Source organism: Oncorhynchus mykiss, chromosome 17 (assembly GCF_013265735.2).
Source record: "Oncorhynchus mykiss isolate Arlee chromosome 17, USDA_OmykA_1.1, whole genome shotgun sequence".
NCBI classification, from domain to species: Eukaryota; Metazoa; Chordata; class Actinopteri; order Salmoniformes; family Salmonidae; genus Oncorhynchus; species Oncorhynchus mykiss.
Window position 1 is genome coordinate 42,962,497 of NC_048581.1, and position 19,713 is coordinate 42,982,209.

The following is a 19,713-nucleotide window of genomic DNA, read 5'->3' on the forward strand; positions in this document are numbered from 1 at the left end:
TTTTAACTAATTAAACAACAAAGAATATGATCTACATGATAATTCTCCGTGTGTAAAATAAAAATGGTTTAATGTGAAACTACAGTAACTCAAAGCTAAACAAATATATAAAGAAAGCAGTCCAATGTTATTTGTTACCTTGACTTTACTGCAAATTACACTCAAGGTTCGAGAAAAAAACAATACACTAATATTACAGTTAGCCATGACAGCCTTTATAATGCAACACTTATGATCACACACATCTAAATATTGCACTTGGGAAAAACACATCTTAATAACCCTTGGATGCAATGCTGGTCAAATTTACCCTTCCTAATGTTTTCTTTTTTGCTGTATTAACCACCCCCCCCAAATGTCATCATCTAATATTCCAGGAAATCCTTAAATAATGTGTCTTTAATGTTCTAACATCCTAGTTTTGTTTTTTAATTACTTATTTTTTAAGTAAAAAGAGTTTTTGCATCACTACCCCAAGTTTTCAAATGTAGGGTCAAATATGACCCGTATGTATTTCCTATGGAATTCACTGCATTGCGTCGTCAAATTTACCTTTCTTTTTGCTACAAAAATAAAATGTATGTAATTCATATAATATTTATTAAATATCTTGTTTTTAATGTTCATTAATCACAGTTTTCATTTCTCCTTTTTAACTAATTGAGTAAAAGGAGTTTCATTAGGAGGCTCATAAGAATGTTGCCAGATATACAACCAAAATGGTTTTACAGATGCCAATCTGAGGTATCCAATTCAGATGAACTTCCTGGTTCTTTTCCCTGTGCTTTTTGTGAAGAGGACACATTGGGTCTTTTGTGGGTTCAATTTTACTCGCCACATGTTGGACCACGACTCGATCATTTCAATAGACTTCTGGAGTTTTTTTGCAGCAAGTTGAGGACATTTGGAGCTGGACCAGTAGCAGAGGTCATCTGCAAACTGTGAGACTTGACCTACGGTGGGTGGAGGGTAGTAGATATCTGATATGTAGAGTAGAAAAAGTAGCGGGCTTAGAACTGCCCCCCTGTGGGACACCTGCCTCCGGGGTGAAAGGTGAGGATATTGCTGTGGAGACCTTCACTTTAATTGTACGGTTGTGGAGAAAGCTGGTGATGATGTTTCTGATGGAGAGCGGTAGTTTGAGATTGGAATCTGCGAGCCGGTAACACAGTCCATTGTGCCACATCTTGTCAAATGCTTTCTCTATGTCAAAGAAAACCGCCAGGGTAAGTTCTTTTTTCTTGAAGTTCCGAAGGATGTCCTCTGACAGTCTTAGAATGTTATCGGTGGTTGATCTTGCTTTCCTGAAGCCAGCTTGGTGGATTCCAAGGAGGCCCATTTCCTCGGTGTGGCCGCTCAGTCTTTGGGTGAGTACTCGCTCAAACAGCTTCCCGACATGACTGAGGAGGCTGATTGGTCTGTAGCTTGTGACGTTGTATGGGTCTTTGCCAGGTTTGTGGATCATTGTGACAACTGCAGATTTCCAGGGTAGGGGAAAGTAGCCTTCCATGAGACATGCTGTGAAGAGGTTGGAAAGAAGGTGCAGGTATTCGTCAGGTGCTTGTTTGATGAGTGTGCTGTCAATGTTGTCTTCCCCTGGTGCTTAGTTTTTTGTTTTTTTCAGATTTTTCAGATTTCTTCAATGCTCACAGAGCGGGTGAGGGGATGGTCTACTGGTGTCGGATTTGAGGTGTACACTGTTTTCTGCATTTCTCTGTCGACAATGGTTTTCCAGTCTTTGTCAAAGAGAGGGTCGTCGGGACAAGAATGAACATTTTGTAGGTGGTTTCTGAATAATGTTGCTTTTGTTTTGTTGTCTTCGATGAGTTGGTTTTGAGACTTTCGCACAGGTATGATGTTATTGGTTTTGTCTCCGTTGATTGTTTTGATTTTTTTGCCAGAAGGTCCGGGGGTTGTTGTCTGTATCTAGCTGGTGATAGAAGGCAGTCCACTGTTTCTGTTTGTGGAGGGTGAGTTGGTGTCTGATGTGATTTTGCAACCGATTAACTTCTGTTTTCAGGTTGGGTGCTCTTGTTCTAATAAAGTCTCTCCGGATCTTTCTTTTCTGCTTGATGAGACTGAGGATATGTGGTGGGAGTTGTTGTGGTGGTCTGGTGGTGGTAAGTGGGATGGTCTCTTCCCGGGCCTGGATGAGGATACTCCCTATTCTCTCCGACAGCTGGTCCAGATCTTTGGGGTTCTGCGTTGTTACTGAAATATTTGTTAGCTTGTCTGTAATGCAATTTCTGTATTTTTCCCAGTCTGCTTTCTTGTAGTTGTATCTTTGCTTTTCAGGTGCTTGTTGGAGTTGGAGAGAGAAGGAGGCAAGGACAGGAAGGTGGTCACTTCCCACGTCGTGGCTGACAGAGAAACTAAGAAGCTTAGCAGCCAAGTCTGGGGAGCAGAGGACAAGATCAAGGATGTCTGCCGTGGAGTTTGCAGAATGGATGTGTGTGGGCTCGTTGGTGTTGAGGATGGCCAGGTTTGTGCTGTCGAGGATATCCCTTAGTACTCTTCCCGATGTGTTTGTAGTATTACAGTTGAAGTCGATGTGTTTGGCATTAAAATCTCCCATTATGATGGTGTGGCAGTTGTTGTCTGCACAGCTCTCCGGGGAGCAGCAGGCGCACTGCGGTCTGGATCTCCCTGGAGGTGATGGTGGAACGCTTGTTGTAGTGGGCCAGGCGAGACGACTCTCCGGCGATACGCTCGAAGATGTCGTTCACGAACGAGTTCATGATTCCCATGGCCTTGGAGGAGATGCCGGTATCGGGGTGGACCTGCTTCAGGACTTTGTACACGTAAATGGCGTAGCTCTCCTTCCTCGACTTCCGGCGTTTCTTGCCGCCTTGCCCTGCGGTCTTGGTGACGGCTTTCTTGGAGCCCTTCTTGGGCGCGGACTTTGCTGGCTCGGGCATGATGCTGATGTCTCGTTGCTTCTCACAAACGAATGAGGGGGTGGAGAGCCCTTTCCCTCTTATGAAGACGAAGCTAAGCTAATTCGCCGGCCGTGGACACACCCCTGCTTTCTCATAGGCGCCCCTGCCATTTGCCCAGTGGAGCTGAGCGCGCATAAGAGCCTTCCACTCAGAGGCTTGCTTCCCTAACAAAGACCATAGCCTATGCTCTGTCACTGGTGGGGAATGGTGTGTTTCCAAAAAAGTCCTACAATGGCCAGAAATAAGGCCCCCCTTTTTGGTACTTGGTGGGGATTTCCCAGCCGTGGTGCCTTTAATACTTTTCCCAGCCTGGTGTCTCGTAATACGACTGTACGCAAAGTCTGCACTGAACATAGCCTCCTGTCATGAACACTCCCTCCCTGTCCACTCAAGAGTGGCTCGTGGTTTAATACGACTGTACGCAAAGCCTGCACTGAACATAGCGTCCTGTCCACTCAGAGTGGCTCGTGGTTTAATACGACTGTACGCAAAGCCTGCACTGAACATAGCCTCCTGTCATGAACACTACCTCCCTGTCCCCTCAAGAGTGGCTCATGGTTTAATACGACTGTACGGAAAGCCTGCACTGAACATAGCCTCCTGTCACGAATACTCCCTCCCTGTCCACTCAAGAGTGGCTCATGGTTTCCTACGATAATGAATTTGACCCTTTTGAAGCGGATGTGGGTGGCTCTTAAAAGAGCCTTTGGGTTCAAGTCGGGATGTTGACGTTACGAGAAGAGTGCGTTTAACCGCCGAAACCGTACAGGGTGCGTCCCTGGCGTTTCAGAGCGTAGACCACGTCCATGGCCATAACGGTCTTCCTCTTGGCGTGCTCGGTGTAGGTGACGGCGTCACGGATCACGTTCTCAAGGAACACCTTCAAGACACCGCGGGTCTCCTCGTAGATCAGCCCGGAGATACGCTTCACGCCGCCACGGCGAGCCAGCCAGGTATGAGGTGGATCCTTTATAGGCCAGAGAGCCTCAGATGTTGCATTGAATGATCTCAACAGGTCATTTCAAAGGGGACAAATGAGGCCCAAGGGCACATACTGGCGATTGACCAATCGGTGCAGTTGATTCACATCTCAGATGTGACTAGGTATCATCTTACAACTTATTGTTGCCATAATTGTCTCTTACATGTACTTAGTGGCTGCCGGCCCTCGGTTTAGTACATCGAGCAACAGAGGTTGCCTTTTAGGAGAACGACTGACAAGCGTTCAACTAGCTGGGATGCAGCTAGTGTCATCAAAGCACTTTGTCATAGCAGGATAGAAGATATAGGTTAAGCTTACGAAAAGGCTTAGGCTTACCCCAAATGTCACGTCCGTTCGTAGCTGTACTCCGTGTAGGCACAACAAGTCATCACACAGACAGCACACTTGAAGCACAACTGCACTGCCTGGAAGGCCGCAACGGACTGATTTGGAATCCCTCAAACAGCACGCTAACTACATTCCGCTTTATGATGTCACAGTCAGCCCCTCGGAACACTGGTCCTCAACAATCTCAAACACCTTGGATACCCAAGCCAAACATTCTCGAATCACTCACATTTACAAATCAACCAGGGAGAAGAAGGCTGCCAGGAATTGAACGCTGAAAAGCTAACCTCCTTCACAGAGCAACATCATAGGACTGGGAGTTTGTGTTCAACAGCTTGCGTTCCACTATTATCAAGGGCTTAGTTCCTCTATAGGCTACAGTGCAGATACTTCACATGCAGAGTACAACAACAAATAACAGAGGGCCTGTTACCACACCCTATAGGCTAGGAGTTGAACTTGGACCACAATGACATTGGTAGTAATTAGCCTGCAGCATAAATGACAGCTCCCTAACGGGGACATAAAGTGGAAATGGAAGTGCGACACATAGAGGAAAAGTCCTAATCAAATAGACACATTTTTATTTTATTTTTTTATTTCACATTTATTTAACCAGGTAGGCAAGTTGAGAACAAGTTCTCATTTACAATTGCGACCTGGCCAAGATAAAGCAAAGCACTTCGACACATACAACGACACAGACTTACACATGGAGTAAAACAAACATACAGTCAATAATACACTATAAACAAGTCTATATACGATGTGAGCAAATGAGGTGAGATAAGGGAGGTAAAGGCAAAAAAAGGCCATGGTGGCAAAGTAAATACAATATAGCAAGTAAAACACCGGAATGGTACATTTGCAATGGAAGAAATGTGCAAAGTAGAAATAAAAATAATGGGGTGCAAAGGAGCAAAATAAATAAATTCATTAAATACAGTAGGGAAAGAGGTAGGGGTTTGGCCTAAATTATAGGTGGGCTATGTACAGGTGCAGTAATCTGTGAGCTGCTCTGACAGTTCTTAAAGCTAGTGAGGGAGATAAGTGTTTCCAGTCTCAGAGATTTTTGTAGTTCGTTCCAGTCATTGGCAGCAGAGAACTGGAAGGAGAGGCGCCCAAAGAAAGAATTGGTTTTGGGGGTGACTACAGAGATATACATACACCTGTTTAGCAGATGTCGGGAAATGCTTGTGTTACTAGCTCCAACAGCACAGTCACGTCTAACAAGTAAGATCTAACCATGTTCCAACATTCCACACAATACACCCAAATGGAATTGGAATACATCAATATATGGACGAGCAATGTCAAACCGTCCGTAGACGACAAGTTCTCATTTACAATTGCGACCTGGCCAAGATAAAGCGAAGTGCCACTCACAATGGCCACACAGACCATTTCTCCCTCAACCTGATGCAATTGTCACAACAAGTACGTGCTCAAAATCAAACATTAACTACAACAGATCATCAAATAGGCAAACACATGCTCATGTAGAGTACCTCAAATTATACAGTTACTTTGTCACCAAACCTAATCTGTCATTCATCTACAAATACATGCTCTTCTAAAGCCACAATGCAATGTTCACATGGTACATTTCATTTCTTACAATCTATGTCACTATTACTTCATTTGACTGCTCTTAAATCATATTCACTTAACCCTTTTCTTCACCTGCTGATTTTCTGCTGCTTTTGTCTCTTGCAGATTTGGACGTCATGTGAATCTATGTTTCTCAAGTATCAAAAGAGAGAAAATGAAAAACGGAATGCTACTTTTCTCTCTAGCCTAGTGCACTCTTTATCTGTAAGCTCCCCTACTGGTGTAGGTAGCTCCAAAAAAAGGTACAGATGCCATTACCCCATGTAGCCTATAGAACTTGATCTCGACGACCACATTTTACACCAATGCACCCCGACAATCGGGAATCAAGTGGATGATTCTGGGACCAATTACAGGAGGGGGTCTGTTGGATGAGGGGTGTACTGAACTGTGCCTATAGCATGTCAAAAATCCCTCCAACGGGAAATAGGCCTTGGCAAATGGCCAGGGGCGCTGTCCTTTTCAGCACCACGGAGCTCCGCTATTACCTGTCTCATGAGTGAAGATGCAACAGCATACAATTCCTGCTCTTTGGTCCTGCAATGACACACTTTAGCCGTGTCATTGCTGCATTTAACTGGCAGCCTGTATTTAGGGCCTTTACTTTGTCGTATCATTTGGTCAAGGGGTTTCGATTCCTCAGCAAATCTTCTTTGAAAAATGAACTAAATCCCACATCAGAAGTCGACTTCATATCACGCCAAAGACACACGCCTCTACTCAACGAGAGTCAGTAGTATCAAATATTCTGCACTGTGAAGGTGTCATGTGCTGAGCCATTTAGTTCCTTATGAAGCCTATTTACGAAGCCAATGCAGCAATCACCACGTACCTGCCTGCATTGGTGATTGCTATTCTGTAATTGGTCAACTACTAATAGGGCAATCATCCCGGCTGCTTGTGTCCTGTTTCGTAACAGCTGTTTTGCAAGCCCTTGACTTGACGATTACATCTATTGATTCCTGCTGTCCTGATACCTTTTCTCTTAAGGGATCTCGGATCTAGTCTAAAGGACTAACAATGGCTATGGCATTGGAATATTCAATCGCACACTGAATTCATCCCACATATCATTTTACTTTCAATAGCTTAGTCAGTCGCATGAATTATGGGGTGCACACAGCTAACGTTGTAATGATCGGATCAAAACATGGATTTTTTTGGCCATCGAGGAATGTCACATGGCCCAGAAATCATTGAATGGCCATTTTCACAAAGGAATAGACAGACTCTAGCATGTTACATTCCAAGAGCCATTGGAATCGAAAAAACAACGTGCCCCACTTGGGGACCCGAGGACCGAGTTTGGGAAACGCTGGGCCGAAGATCAATTACTATGACGTGCTCACACGCTGACAGTACCCGTGTTTAACCACTAGATGGCCCCCGTGCTCCACGGTAAACCTTTCCCCTCATCAGCGGCACTGCAACATGGGACTTTCAAAGTCAGTTGTTCTTAGCTACATAGTGACCATTTTTGCCCTATATCATTACTATCACGCATTACTGCTAGTGTATTTTTCCCCTCTTCTACTCTAGGCATACATCTAATCACATATAGAGAGCGTTATTGAAACGACTCAAGTCAGTTAAGAACCAACTCTTATTTACAATCACGGCCGGTGGTGATACAGCCTGGAATCGAACCACGGTCTGTAGTGACTCGAGAACAGGGAACATACACGGTGGGAAAGGGGCGTGTACAAATGGAACAATTGTGCCTTTTTGACTGAAATATGGAGGTGGCTCTTAAAAGAGCCTTTGGGGGATTTTGGAGATCAGGTCATCGTTTATGCGCGCTCTCCGCGAATACGACGGGCCAGCTGGATGTCCTTGGGCATGATGGTCACCCTCTTGGCGTGGATGGCGCACAGGTTGGTGTCCTCGAACAGGCCGACCAGGTAAGCCTCGCTTGCCTCCTGCAGGGCCATCACTGCGGAACTCTGGAAGCGCAGGTCGGTCTTAAAGTCCTGGGCAATTTCTCGCACCAGGCGCTGGAAAGGCAGTTTGCGGATCAGCAGCTCAGTGGACTTCTGGTAACGACGGATCTCTCTAAGAGCCACGGTGCCGGGCCTGTAACGGTGAGGCTTCTTCACGCCGCCGGTGGCCGGGGCGCTCTTGCGCGCAGCCTTGGTGGCGAGCTGCTTCCTGGGTGCTTTGCCACCGGTGGATTTGCGAGCGGTTTGCTTGGTTCTGGCCATGGCGCTAGCTAGCTTCCTTCTTTCACAGTCGGAGTATAGCCCCAAAATGCCTATGTGAAGTTTATAAAGCCGGCAGCGGCGTCTGCTTATTGGTCACCATCTCCGCACCGCCCTGATTGGCCCGTTGCGGAGGCCTCCTCCGCCGCCCATTGGACGGGAGGCTCGGCCTCTCCGTGCCGCCCCAAAATGCAACCCCCACCCTCGCCGAGGCGCGCTTGGGTCTTTTGTTAGGGCCGCGAGCAACGTTACACTTTACGCGCAATAATGCTCTCATTCTAGCCTACTAGTTGTTATCCTTCATTTAGGCCTCATGTGGGCACTTGACACGGTGCCGTCTATATGTGTGTGTATCTAACACGCCAAATAATTGGCCAGGCATAGAAAGGACACTTTGCGCTTTTGTTGAGCTAGGTGGTTGGCTCTTAAAAGAGCCTTTGGGGGTTGAGTAGTCAAGTTGCAGCCGCACCAGCGATTTTACTTGGCTTTGACGGCCTTCTCAGTCTTCTTGGGGAGCAGCACTGCCTGGATGTTGGGCAGAACACCACCCTGAGCGATGGTCACGCCGCCAAGCAGTTTGTTCAGCTCCTCGTCGTTACGGACTGCCAGCTGCAGGTGACGGGGGATGATACGAGTCTTCTTGTTGTCACGGGCAGCGTTTCCGGCCAACTCCAGGATCTCAGCAGTCAGGTACTCGAGCACTGCGGCCAATTCTTATTTTCAATGAGGGCCTAGGAACAGTGAGTTAACTGCCTTGTTCAGGGGCAGAATTACAGATTTTTACCTTGCCAGCTCGGGGATTCAATCTTGCAACGTTTCGGTTACTAGTCCAATGCTCTAACCACTAGGCTCCCTGCCACCCCATGGCTTCTTAAGGATCCATGGCTTCATAAGAATTCAAATTGGAATACTATAGAATCAAAAGGGGAAGCACTGAATTGCATGTGATCTCCCATGGATAGTAGGAACCTGTAGATGCCTAATTTCACAAATGCTCTACTTAATTCCGTTTTGGTTAGTTTGGTAGCTTTCAAACAAAAGAATCCTCACACTACCGGCTGTTAAAGGTAATGTTCCTGTGTTCACAGAGACCGCAATCACGGTAAACGCTGTATATGTCGGTACAATCGGAAAATGACCTTTAAATAGCGCATAGCCAACAAAGTGCTATCAGATTGAATCCTGGCCTTGAGCTGCTTACCACCTTCCATTAAGACCAGATTTGAGGTGAATCAGTATCGTTTGTTTAAAAAAAGAGACAAATACATTTCAATTTGTTACCATGCAAGTTTTATAGGTCAATTTGGGGTTTTGGGGTCATGTTCTCTACAGGGCTCAATTTTAGACCAGGCCTCTGAAGAGGAATGAGAGGGATGCTCCCAGAGCCAAACCCAGGGACAAGAAGAAGGCCATAATGGCTCCAGCTGTCTCCGCTTCATGAGCAGCAACTTTTCTGTGGAGAGAGAGAATGACAGCCGATCAGGTGTGGTAAGATTTTAGGTGCAACCTCATTTCTGTCAACCTGGGAGACATTTTTCTCTCGTAATGACCCTTGCAACGTGAGTAAACTAACCATAACATTTTAAATAGACAGCAGTTCCAAAAACGAAATGAAAGCCATTTTTCTCAGTTCCACGCTATGAGCAGTTAATGCCTTTTTGCTTGGTAGGACAGAATTGCTTAGCGTTTACCATGTGTGTTATGCCTCGTCCTTCTAACAGACATTGTGACTTTAATAATTATCACCCTATTTCTAAACTTTATTTGCCTAGCTAAAATGTTTGAATCCTTGACTAATGCTCAGCCAAGATCTTTCTTTACTTCAAAATCTATTCTAAATGTGCATCAGTCGGGCTTCAGACCAGGGCATAGCACCTTCTCGGCAGAATCACTGGTTTTAAATGATGGAGGAAACTGTTTGGATAGGAAGAAACAGTGTGCTGCTCTATTCATTGACTTGTCTAAAGCGTTCAACACTGTCGACCGATCTTTACACATTCAAAAAGGTTGTCTGAAATTGTCCTGGATCAGGTGACTGGTAATTGGGTTATGGTGCCCACATTATATATATTATAAATATCTGGGCATCTGGATTGACAAAAATGCATCTTTTAAAAAGCATATGGATGAGTTGAGAATAAAAATGGGCTTCTTCTTTAGAAATAGATAATGTCTCTTTCTGAACAGCAGAAAGCAGATCAATCAGTCAACTTTCCTGCAATTGCTAGACTACAGTGACACCATTTATACGACTGCAGGTTCCACTACACTGAAACCATTACATTCAGTTTACCACACCACACTTCACTTTATTACAGGTGACAGGTTCAGTACACATCATTGTATTCTATTGCAGAAAGTAAGCTGGCCGTCTCGTAGATCGATACACTGCTCTCTTTTTGTTTATATAGCCCTCTTGCACAAACGTCCACCGTACCATACTTCACTGTTCAATTATACGAGTCACCAGACCTGATCACAGGGATGGCTAACTCCAGAGGTCCCGTTGATCTCTACAGAACTGGGGAAATTAGCATTCAGTTATTTTGCACCCTGTGTATGGAATGATCTGCAGACCTCTGCACCCTGGTGCTCCGTTACCTCTAGGGCAGTTCAATTTAGTAAGATGTTTTATTGTCACATACACCAGATAGGTGGAGTGATATGTGTTGTTTTACAGGGTCAGCCATAGTAATACAGCACCCTTGGAGCAAATAAGGGTTGAGTGCCTTGCTCAAAGGAATATCAACATATTTTTGACCTTGTCGGCTCGGGTATTCAAACCAGCGACCTTTCGGTTACTGCTCTAACCGCTAGGCTACCTGCTCCTTGTTGAGGAATGTGATTTGCTTTTCTTAAATTGATTGTAAATATTATGTCATTATTACGTTGTGTTTGTATAATTTGTGTACTTTCAAAATAGGCCTAGCTCTCAATAGGATTTCTCTGTTAATAAAGAAATGTTGTATTTTTACTAATCCCTTCTATGTCAAATTTTAGTTAGCAAATGGTTAGTTTGCTCACAGCGTGAGTCATTGTGAGAGTAAAATGTTGCCCGGTACCTTGAAAGTTGATCTATTTGAGTTTGTGCCCAGGCAAGAGGTCTTACTTGGGCCCAAAGCACATGCAAAGGCTGGCCAGGTATCCATTGGAAAAGGCAAAGACTATCATGAAGACGATGAACCAGGCGTCGTGTTCAAAGAAGATAGGCAGGTTGTAGCGGGGCTGAACATTGCACAGCATGAAGAGCGGCACGAAGATCACACGGGCCACCAGAAGAATGGGCACCAGTTTGCTGTCCTTCCCAGGCTGAAAGTAGAGAGATGCCAGACACACCACATTCACATTCAATGAAAAGCACTCAAGTGCATGTTCAATAAAACATTGCTGCTGTGTATGTTTTAAGCCGGTCACCACAAGATAAGGTAGTTATTTATATTCAGGGTAGTTCAGTGTTGACCTGTATTTTTTTCTCAGATGGTAAATTTACCACGTCAGTAAAGGCTTATGGGTAACCTTTATTGTTCTGATTCTTCAACATCACAGATTTTGTTTGCAAAATCAAGTATATTTATCTTCAAGGGATTTCTTTTTTTTTGTGGGGGGGTGGAGCAGTAAGCAACTGATGAATAGTACGTTAGTCTAGCCCCTTCTATAATAATGACCATGGGTCCTGTACTGATCTTGTCACAATACTGATTGTCCTCACATTTTCAGAAATATGTCTGCACCTGTTATTAAATTGTGTTTCTTATCCTCAGATCCTCAAAAAGTTCTACATCTGCACCGTTGACTGGCTGCATCACCGCTTGGTACGGCAACCACAAGGCATTCTACTGCAAGGCGCTACAGAGAGTGGTGAGTACGGCCCAGTACATCTCTGGGGCCGAGCTCACTGCCATCAAGGACCTCTATACCAGGAGGCGTCAAAGGAAGGCCAAACAATTGTCAAAGACTCCAGCCACCCAAACAATAGACTGTTTTCTCCGCTACTGCAAGCGGCCCCAGTGCACCAAGTCCGAAACCAACAAGACCTTGAACAGCTTCTACCCCAAAGCCATAAGACTGCTAAATAGCTAATCAAATGGCTACCCGGACCACCTGCATTGACCCTTTTTTCACTAACGTTTGCACTGACTCTATGCACAGACACTGGACTCTACCCACACCCTCACACATACTGACACCCCAACACACACATACACTACATATGCCCCCCCACACACACACACACTCACTTTCACACCCACAACATACTCTGTTGCCTCTGTCTATTATATATCCTGTTGCCTAGTCACTTTACACCTTCCTATATGTACATAGCTACCTCAATTAACTTGGTACTTGTACTCCCTGTATATAGCCATGTTATTTTTACTCATTATTGTTATCCACTGTCTATTTATTCCTGGTGTACATATTTATTAAAAAAATAAGTATATCTTTAACTCTGTATTATTGTAAAAGGACCCGTAAGTAAGTATTTCACTGTTAGTCTACACCTGTTGTTTATGAAGCATGTGACAAATAACATTTTATTTCTATCCATCCACTGTGACATTTGCAACATTCATTTGACATGCAATATCGACCGTCCCATAGAGAATGAATGTGTTGGGACGGAACACACAGCTTTTCTCAGACAGTCGAAATCATGAATCAGCATTATTTTCATGGATATATTAAAATAAATGTCAATAGAAAAACTGGTAGAATTTTTTTTACAATCTGTCACAACCCGACCGTTGATGAAGTGCACAAGATGAAGAGTAGAACTGAATTGAAAAGGAATCTCAGCACACTCGAGATCAATGCACAATTTTAAATGTATTTAGGCTTAGCTTTGGGTCATCGGACTTTCATCAGAAGATACAAAAACACACAATGACTGGCCACATATAGCGTTAATGCAATCAGATGTGATGAGCAAATCCCGTGTACAACAAACACCAGGATGCACATCAGTAATCAATTATCTCAGAAAAAGTGTGACTTATTTGAGAGTTTATATTGTCTATATGTGGCCTCTGTCCGTGTGTTTTTATATGCTCTGATGAAGGTTTGACGACTGAAAACTCAGCCTAAATATATTGAAAATTGTGCATTGATCCTCAGTGTGTGGAGATTCCTTTTCCTTTACAAAAAAACAGGTCAAACAAAACGAAATGCAACTAGTTTGCTGTCTTTCCCGCTTCAGTTTGAGGTGATTGTGTTAGCTGTGTAGTTCGCGAGCTAACAAAGGGGAAGAGCATCCATAGAAAATATTATTGTTTGACGTAGCAACCTTTTAATCAAACTAACGACCAGTCAGCATAGCTGGCAACAATGCAAATTGAATGAACTACCAGTGGGCATGGGTAGCAACCTCTGGACTATATCTTCGTGGAAGTAATGTGAATAAACAACATTTTTAATGAAAATATTCTATGTTCATAATTATTTTAATATGTTGGTAACCGTTGTATAAAAGTGATAATAGCTTTGAAGCCGTGATATAGAGAATTTATTGGCAAGGTTTGCTGGCCCTCAACTTCATCTCGGGCCTAACACCCGTGTCTGGTTACAGGATCCAGGGGACACAGCTTCCTACTACACTGTAGGACCATTTGAAAAACAATTGAGGGGTTGGACATGTCGAGAGATGAGTCCTTATTGGTCCGTTATGTCACATGCTTCTGTCTATAACAGAATGGGTGCTTCCCCATTATTTAGATCATCTTTGCTACCACCGATTTTTGGAACGATATATCTATGGACAACTGCAAAAGTGTTGCTACTGCTCTCAAAAACATTGCTGCCCTGAATGTAGCTGGTGCTATCGACAAAGCTCAGTGGGCAAACGTTTAAGGAGAGAGAACTTTCTGGAGGAAAATGTAATGCTGATATAAAGAGATGAGCGTGGCTAAGGCTTAAGAGGGTGTGAACGATGCTGAATGGGTGCAAACAAGGGTGAGCTCTATAACAGGTATGAAAATCTCTACAAAATCTTTCAAGGGCATTTTTTTCTCCTATTTGTCCTATGTAATCCAGACCTGTAAACTGGAATCCTTAGTTCACAGTATGAAAAACTTGAATACGAATCAGTTAGTTTCAGGCCCTTCCGTTATAACTGACCAATTTCTTTCACTCTATTTACAAGTGTTTTGTTTTGGTGACTTACCCACATACACACAGCAGTAAGGCTTCTCCCAACCCAGACGCTGAGGTTGAAGAGCAGGAAACAACACACGGGGATGAAGTACAGCTCTGAGACGAGAGAGCAATGTACAATAAGAGACCACGTCTGTTCATTTGTGTTTCATTGGTTGTGAATGACTGAATATGATCATGTTGTAAATGCTGGCAAAATGACAAGTCATATACTCTAATATGGACTCATAAACCGTGCTCTTATCATAGATACATACACGCATACATGTACCACACCCACCCACCCACACCCACACACACCCCAGGTGCCTCCATCAGCGATGGTAGACTTCACATCCACAGTGACTGCCGGGAAGGTGCCGATGGTGATGGTGAAGGCAAAACACACAGAGAGAGCCAGGACCCAGATCTAGAGTAAATGGATCAGAGCTTAAGAAGAAAGCACATTAGACCAGCTGAGGCCACCACAGACACCTTTTCCCCTGCAGATATACAGTTGAAGACAGAAGTTAACATACACCGTAGCCAAATGCATTTAAACTCAGTTTTTCACAATTCCTGACATTTAATCACCACTTTATTTTAAGAATGTGAAATGTCAGAATTATAGTAGAGGGAATAATTTATTTAAGCTTTTATTTTTTTCATCACATTCCCAGTGGGTCAGAAGTTTACGTACACTCAATTACTATTTGGTAGCATTGCCTTTAAAATTATTTAACTTGGGTCAAACATTTCGGGTAGCCTTCCACAAGCTTCCCAGAATAAGTTGGGTGAATTTTGGCCCATTCCACCTGACAGAGCTGGTGTAACTGAGTCAGATTTGTAGGCCTTCTTGCTCGCACACACTTTTTCAGTTCTGCCCACAAATGTTCTATAGGATTGAGGTCGGGGCTTTGTGATGGCCACTCCAATACCTTGACTTTGTTGTCCTTAAGCCATTTTGCCACAACTTTGGAAGTATGCTTGGGGTCATTGTTAATTTGGAAGACGCATTTGCGACCAAGCTTTAACTTCCTGACTGATGTCTTGAGATGTTGCTTCAATATATCCACATAATTTTCCTCCCTCATGATGCCATCTATTTTGTGAAGTGCACCAGACCCTCCTGCAGCAAAGCACCCCCACAACATGATGCTGCCACCCCCGTGCTTCACAGTTGGTATGGTGTTCTTCGGCTTGCTAGCTTCCCCATTTTTCCTCCAAACATAATGATGGTCACTATGGCCAAACAGTTCTATTTTTGTTTCATCAGGCCAAAGGATATTGCTCCAAAAACTACAATCTTGGTCCCCATGTGCTGTTGCAAACCGTAGTCTGGCTTTTTAATGGCGGTTTTGGAGCAGTGTCTTCTTCCTTGCTGAGCGGCCTTTCATGTTATGTCGATATAGGACTTGTTTTACTGTGGATATAGCTACTTTTGTACCTGTTTCCTCCAGCTTCTTCACAAGGTCCTTTGCTGTTGTTCTGGGATTGATTTGCACTTTTCACAGCAAAGTATGTTCATCTCTAGGAGACAGAACGCGTCTCCTTTCTGAGCGGTATGACAGCTGCGTGGTCCCATGGTGTTTATACTTGCGTACTATTGTTTGTACAGATGAACATGGTACCATCAGGTGTTTGGATGAACCAGACTTGTGGAGGTCTACAATGTTTTTTCTGAGGTCTGAGGATTTTCCCATGATGTCAAGCAAAGAGGCCCTGAGTTTAAAGGTAGGCCTTGAAATACATCCACAGTTATACCTCCAATTGACTCAAATGATGTCAATTAGCCTATCATAAGCTTCTAAAGCCATGACATCCTTTAATACAGTGAATTATAAGTGAAATAATCTGTCTGTAAACAATTGTTGGAAAAATTACTTGTGTCATGCACAAAGTAGATGTCCTAACCGACTTGCCAAAACTATACATTTGTGGAGTGGTTGAAAAACGAGTTTTAATGACTCCAATCTAAGTGTTTGTAAACTTTTGACTTCAACTGTACCCTTATTAAGCACTATTGTGCTTGCATCCCTCAGTTAATTCAACCCCGGAGAAAGATAGAGAGGTGTATGTGGATCAGCTGTAGAACAAGGTTCCCTAACTCGCCGATGGTATATTTGGCCCCCCAAGTTTTCTGAGGAAAAAATATATACATAAATTATAATAATTTTGTGTGGAATTTTCATTTTTGGAGATAAAAGACTCAAAAAAATACCAGGAAATCAGCTCCAAGTAATTTTTGTTAAAGAAATCTGCTCCCAATTATTCCCACGCATAATAGAGAGACACGACGTGATCGTGTACAAATGTGAGCAAGGTTTGAAACTATTATGCTTTAGTCAAACATTATGTCTGTTTGGGCTTCTTGTGGTCAAGTTGCAGTCTACAAATTATTTGTAAGTATGTTCCGGCACCCCGACTATCTGCTCAAGATAAAAATCAGCCCGCTGCAGAATCTAGTTCCTGTAGAACATCAACAGTGTGATTGAAGGTGCTCTTTGGTTTATGGATCTACTTTCGTAGTCTTGGAAAAATGGCAAGTTAATCCATTTTAAGGAGTTATATAAAGAGTGTCTTGGTTTTCGTGATTGTCCAATTCATAAAGTGAATTGAAATTAATTTTTTTTAACTCCAAAACTCATTTGCTGTGAAAGTGACTGGTCATTCGACATGCTATAGAGCTTAACAATCTGTCATTTAAAAAATAATTGGGCCGTTTCACGAAATGAGTCCCCTTTGATTTTGTAAGTCGAAACTGTGCACCAATACTGAATTTTAAAAGCATGTTATATTCAATTAAGTTCCCTTTAATATATACAGTGCCTTTGGAAAGTATTCAGACCCGTTAACATTTTGTTACATTACAGCCTTATTCTGAAATGGATTAAATAAAATAAAAAATCCATCTACACACAATACACCATAATGATGAAGCAAAAACAGGTTTTTAGAAATGTTTGTAAATGTATTAAATATAAAAAACAGAAATACCTTATTTACCTAAGTATTCAGATCTATTGCTATAAGACTCAAAATTGAGAACAGATGCATACTGTTTCCATTGATCATCCTTGAGTTGTTTCTACAACTTGATTGGGGTCCACCTGTGGTAAAATTGATTAATTGGACATGATTTGGAAAGGCACACACCTGTCTATATAAGGTCCCACAGTTGACAGTGCATGTCAGAGCAAAAACCAAGACATGAGGTCGAAGGAATTGTCCGTAGAGCTCCGAGACAGAACTGTGTCAAGGCACAGATCTGGGGAAGGGTGCCAAAAAAGTCTGCAACATTGAAGGTCCCACAGTAGCCTCAATCTTTCTTAAATGGAAGAAGTTTGGAACCACCAAGACTCTTCCTAGAGCTGGCTGCCCGGCCAAACTGAGCAATAGGGGGAGAAGGGCCTTGGTCAACAACCAAGAACCCGATGGTCACTCTGAAAGAGCTCCATAGTTTCTCTGTGGAGATGGGAGAGCATGCCAGAAGGACAACCATCTCTGCAGCACTCCACCAATCAGGCCATTATGGTAGAGTGTCCAGAGGAAGCCACTCTTCAGTAAAAGGCACATGACAGCTTGCTTGGAGTTTCACAAAAAGCCCCTAAAGAACTCTCAGACCATGGAGAAAAAATATTCTCTGGTCTGATGAAACCAAGATTGAACTCTTCGGGCTGAATGCCAAGCGTCCTGTCTGGAAGAAACCTGGGATCATCCCTATAGTGATGCATGGTGGTGGTAGCATCATGCTGTGGGGATGCTTTTCAGCGGCAGGGACTGGGAGACTAGTCAGGATCGGTTTCATCAGACCATAATTTTTTTTTAATGTAATATCTACATAGGCATACAGAAGCCCATTATCAGCAACCATCACTCCTGTGTTCCAATGAAACATTGCTGATTAAAGAAGCAATAAAACTGGCCTTCTAGGCAGAGTTTCTCTGTCCATGTGTCTGTGTTCTTTTGCTGATGTTTTCTTTTTATTGGCTAGTCTGAGATATGGCTTTTCTTTGTAACTCTGCCTAGAAGGCCAGCATCCCGGAGTCGCCTCTTTACTTTTGACGTTGAGACTGGTGTTTTGCGGGTACTATTTAATGAGGAACATTGCCTTTACATTTCAATCATTCAATAAAGTTGAACTTCAACAATATAGATTGAATCCAGCCCTTAATTTACCTTCTTGAAGATGGTCAACATGGACACGTTTTGCTCCTCTTCTCCTTTTTTGAAAACAGGTTTAGTCTCTGCTGCATTTTCTGAGGGGTTAAGGAACAAGGCAATCCATTAAAGGGGCAATCTGCAGTTCAAACAATAGCAAAGCAGAGACCCCCTCCACTGTTTCAGTAAACAGCTGAGGGATGGGGCTGGAGAAATGTAACCACTTTCAAATTCATAGACAGAGCTATGGATGCAAAGACTGACCATCCATGATATTAACATTACAGTTTTAACCATGTTTTGAGGCTATAGAGTGTTTGTTTACAATAAAACAAACAGGAGTACAGCATGATTGGGGCCGTACTTGCAAACATGAAACGTTTTCTAAGTACATGTGCATCAGTCAGTTGCATGTGATCCAATGCTACATGTATTGATAGCTGTTCCCATAAGATAGCCTGGCACATTTAGCCCTAACCTGACCAGCTGTCCTGTCCGGCTCTAACAAATTCCACATCAGCCTATCAAAGATCTTAGACTTTATGTCCACCAAACAATATAATTTCTGAAAATAGGTCTTGGCCACCAGAGGGATATTTTAAACCTCCAAATTCAAGGTTACTTTTGTTCCACTTGGTCTTTCACAATTGTAGTGTTGAAAAATTGCATGATGCATCCTTGACTAGGCTACTAGCTTCTAACGTCAGAACAATTCAAGAGGTACGTTTTAACATAGTTTATTCAAAGTATTCAGAGCCTTGACTTTTTCCACATTTTGTTGCATTTTTTTCTCTCATCAATCTATACACAATACTCCACATTGCAAAGCAAAAACTATTTTTAGAAAATGTTGCTAATTTATAAAACATAAAAAACTGAAATTTGACATTTACATACTGTAAGTATTCAGACCCTTTACTCAGTACTTTGTTGAAGCACCTTTGGCAGCGATTACAGCCATGCGTCTTCTTGGGTATGACGCCACAAGCTTGGCACTCCTGTTTTTGGGGAGTTTCTCCCATTCGTCTCTGCAGATGCTCTCAAGCTCTGTCAGGTTGGATGGGGAGCATTGCTGCACAGCTATTTTCAGGTATGTCCAGAGATGTTCAATTCCGGGCTCTGGCTGGGCCATTTAAGGACATTCAAATACTTGTCCTGAAGCCACCTCTGTGTTGTCTTGGCTGTGTGCTTAGGGGCGTTGTCCTGTTGGAAGGTGAACCTTCACCCCAGTCTGAGGTCCTGAGCGATCTGGATCAGGTTATCATCAAGGAGCTCTCTGTACTTTGTTCAGTTCATCTTTCCCCTGGTCCTGACTAGTCTCCCAGTCCCTGCCGTTGAAAAACAT

At 43.3% G+C, this 19,713-nt stretch overlaps 3 protein-coding genes across 3 annotated transcripts in view; all 3 read right to left on the bottom strand.

Moving 5' to 3' along the window:
- Nucleotides 1-2,561: 2,561 nt before the first annotated feature.
- Nucleotides 2,562-2,932, bottom strand: LOC110493190 (histone H2B-like). Its single transcript, XM_021567473.1, has one exon. The coding sequence runs from the start codon at nucleotides 2,916-2,918 to the stop codon at nucleotides 2,562-2,564; it is 357 nt and encodes a 118-aa protein (XP_021423148.1). The 5' UTR covers nucleotides 2,919-2,932.
- A 4,622-nt stretch (nucleotides 2,933-7,554) lies between these two features.
- LOC110493922 (histone H3) lies at nucleotides 7,555-8,115 on the bottom strand. The gene has a single exon (XM_021568521.2). The coding sequence runs from the start codon at nucleotides 8,079-8,081 to the stop codon at nucleotides 7,671-7,673; it is 411 nt and encodes a 136-aa protein (XP_021424196.1). The 5' UTR covers nucleotides 8,082-8,115; the 3' UTR covers nucleotides 7,555-7,670.
- Nucleotides 8,116-9,377: 1,262 nt separating this feature from the next.
- LOC110493193 (equilibrative nucleoside transporter 1-like) overlaps nucleotides 9,378-19,713 on the bottom strand; it is a 40,271-nt gene continuing 29,935 nt past the window's right edge. The window contains exons 9-13 of the mRNA XM_036948395.1: nucleotides 18,387-18,484; nucleotides 14,529-14,637; nucleotides 14,239-14,324; nucleotides 11,188-11,387; nucleotides 9,378-9,531 (exon numbers count right to left, since the gene is read on the bottom strand). Coding sequence (XP_036804290.1) covers nucleotides 9,420-9,531; nucleotides 11,188-11,387; nucleotides 14,239-14,324; nucleotides 14,529-14,637; nucleotides 18,387-18,484 — 605 coding nt within the window. The 3' untranslated portion in view covers nucleotides 9,378-9,419. The remainder of the gene's footprint in view (nucleotides 9,532-11,187; nucleotides 11,388-14,238; nucleotides 14,325-14,528; nucleotides 14,638-18,386; nucleotides 18,485-19,713) is intronic.

Coding starts and splice junctions, on each gene's coding strand:
- LOC110493190 (XM_021567473.1), bottom strand. CDS start 2,918: ATGCCCGAGCCAGCAAAGTCCGCGCCCAAGAAGGGCTCCAAGAAAGCC.
- LOC110493922 (XM_021568521.2), bottom strand. CDS start 8,081: ATGGCCAGAACCAAGCAAACCGCTCGCAAATCCACCGGTGGCAAAGCA.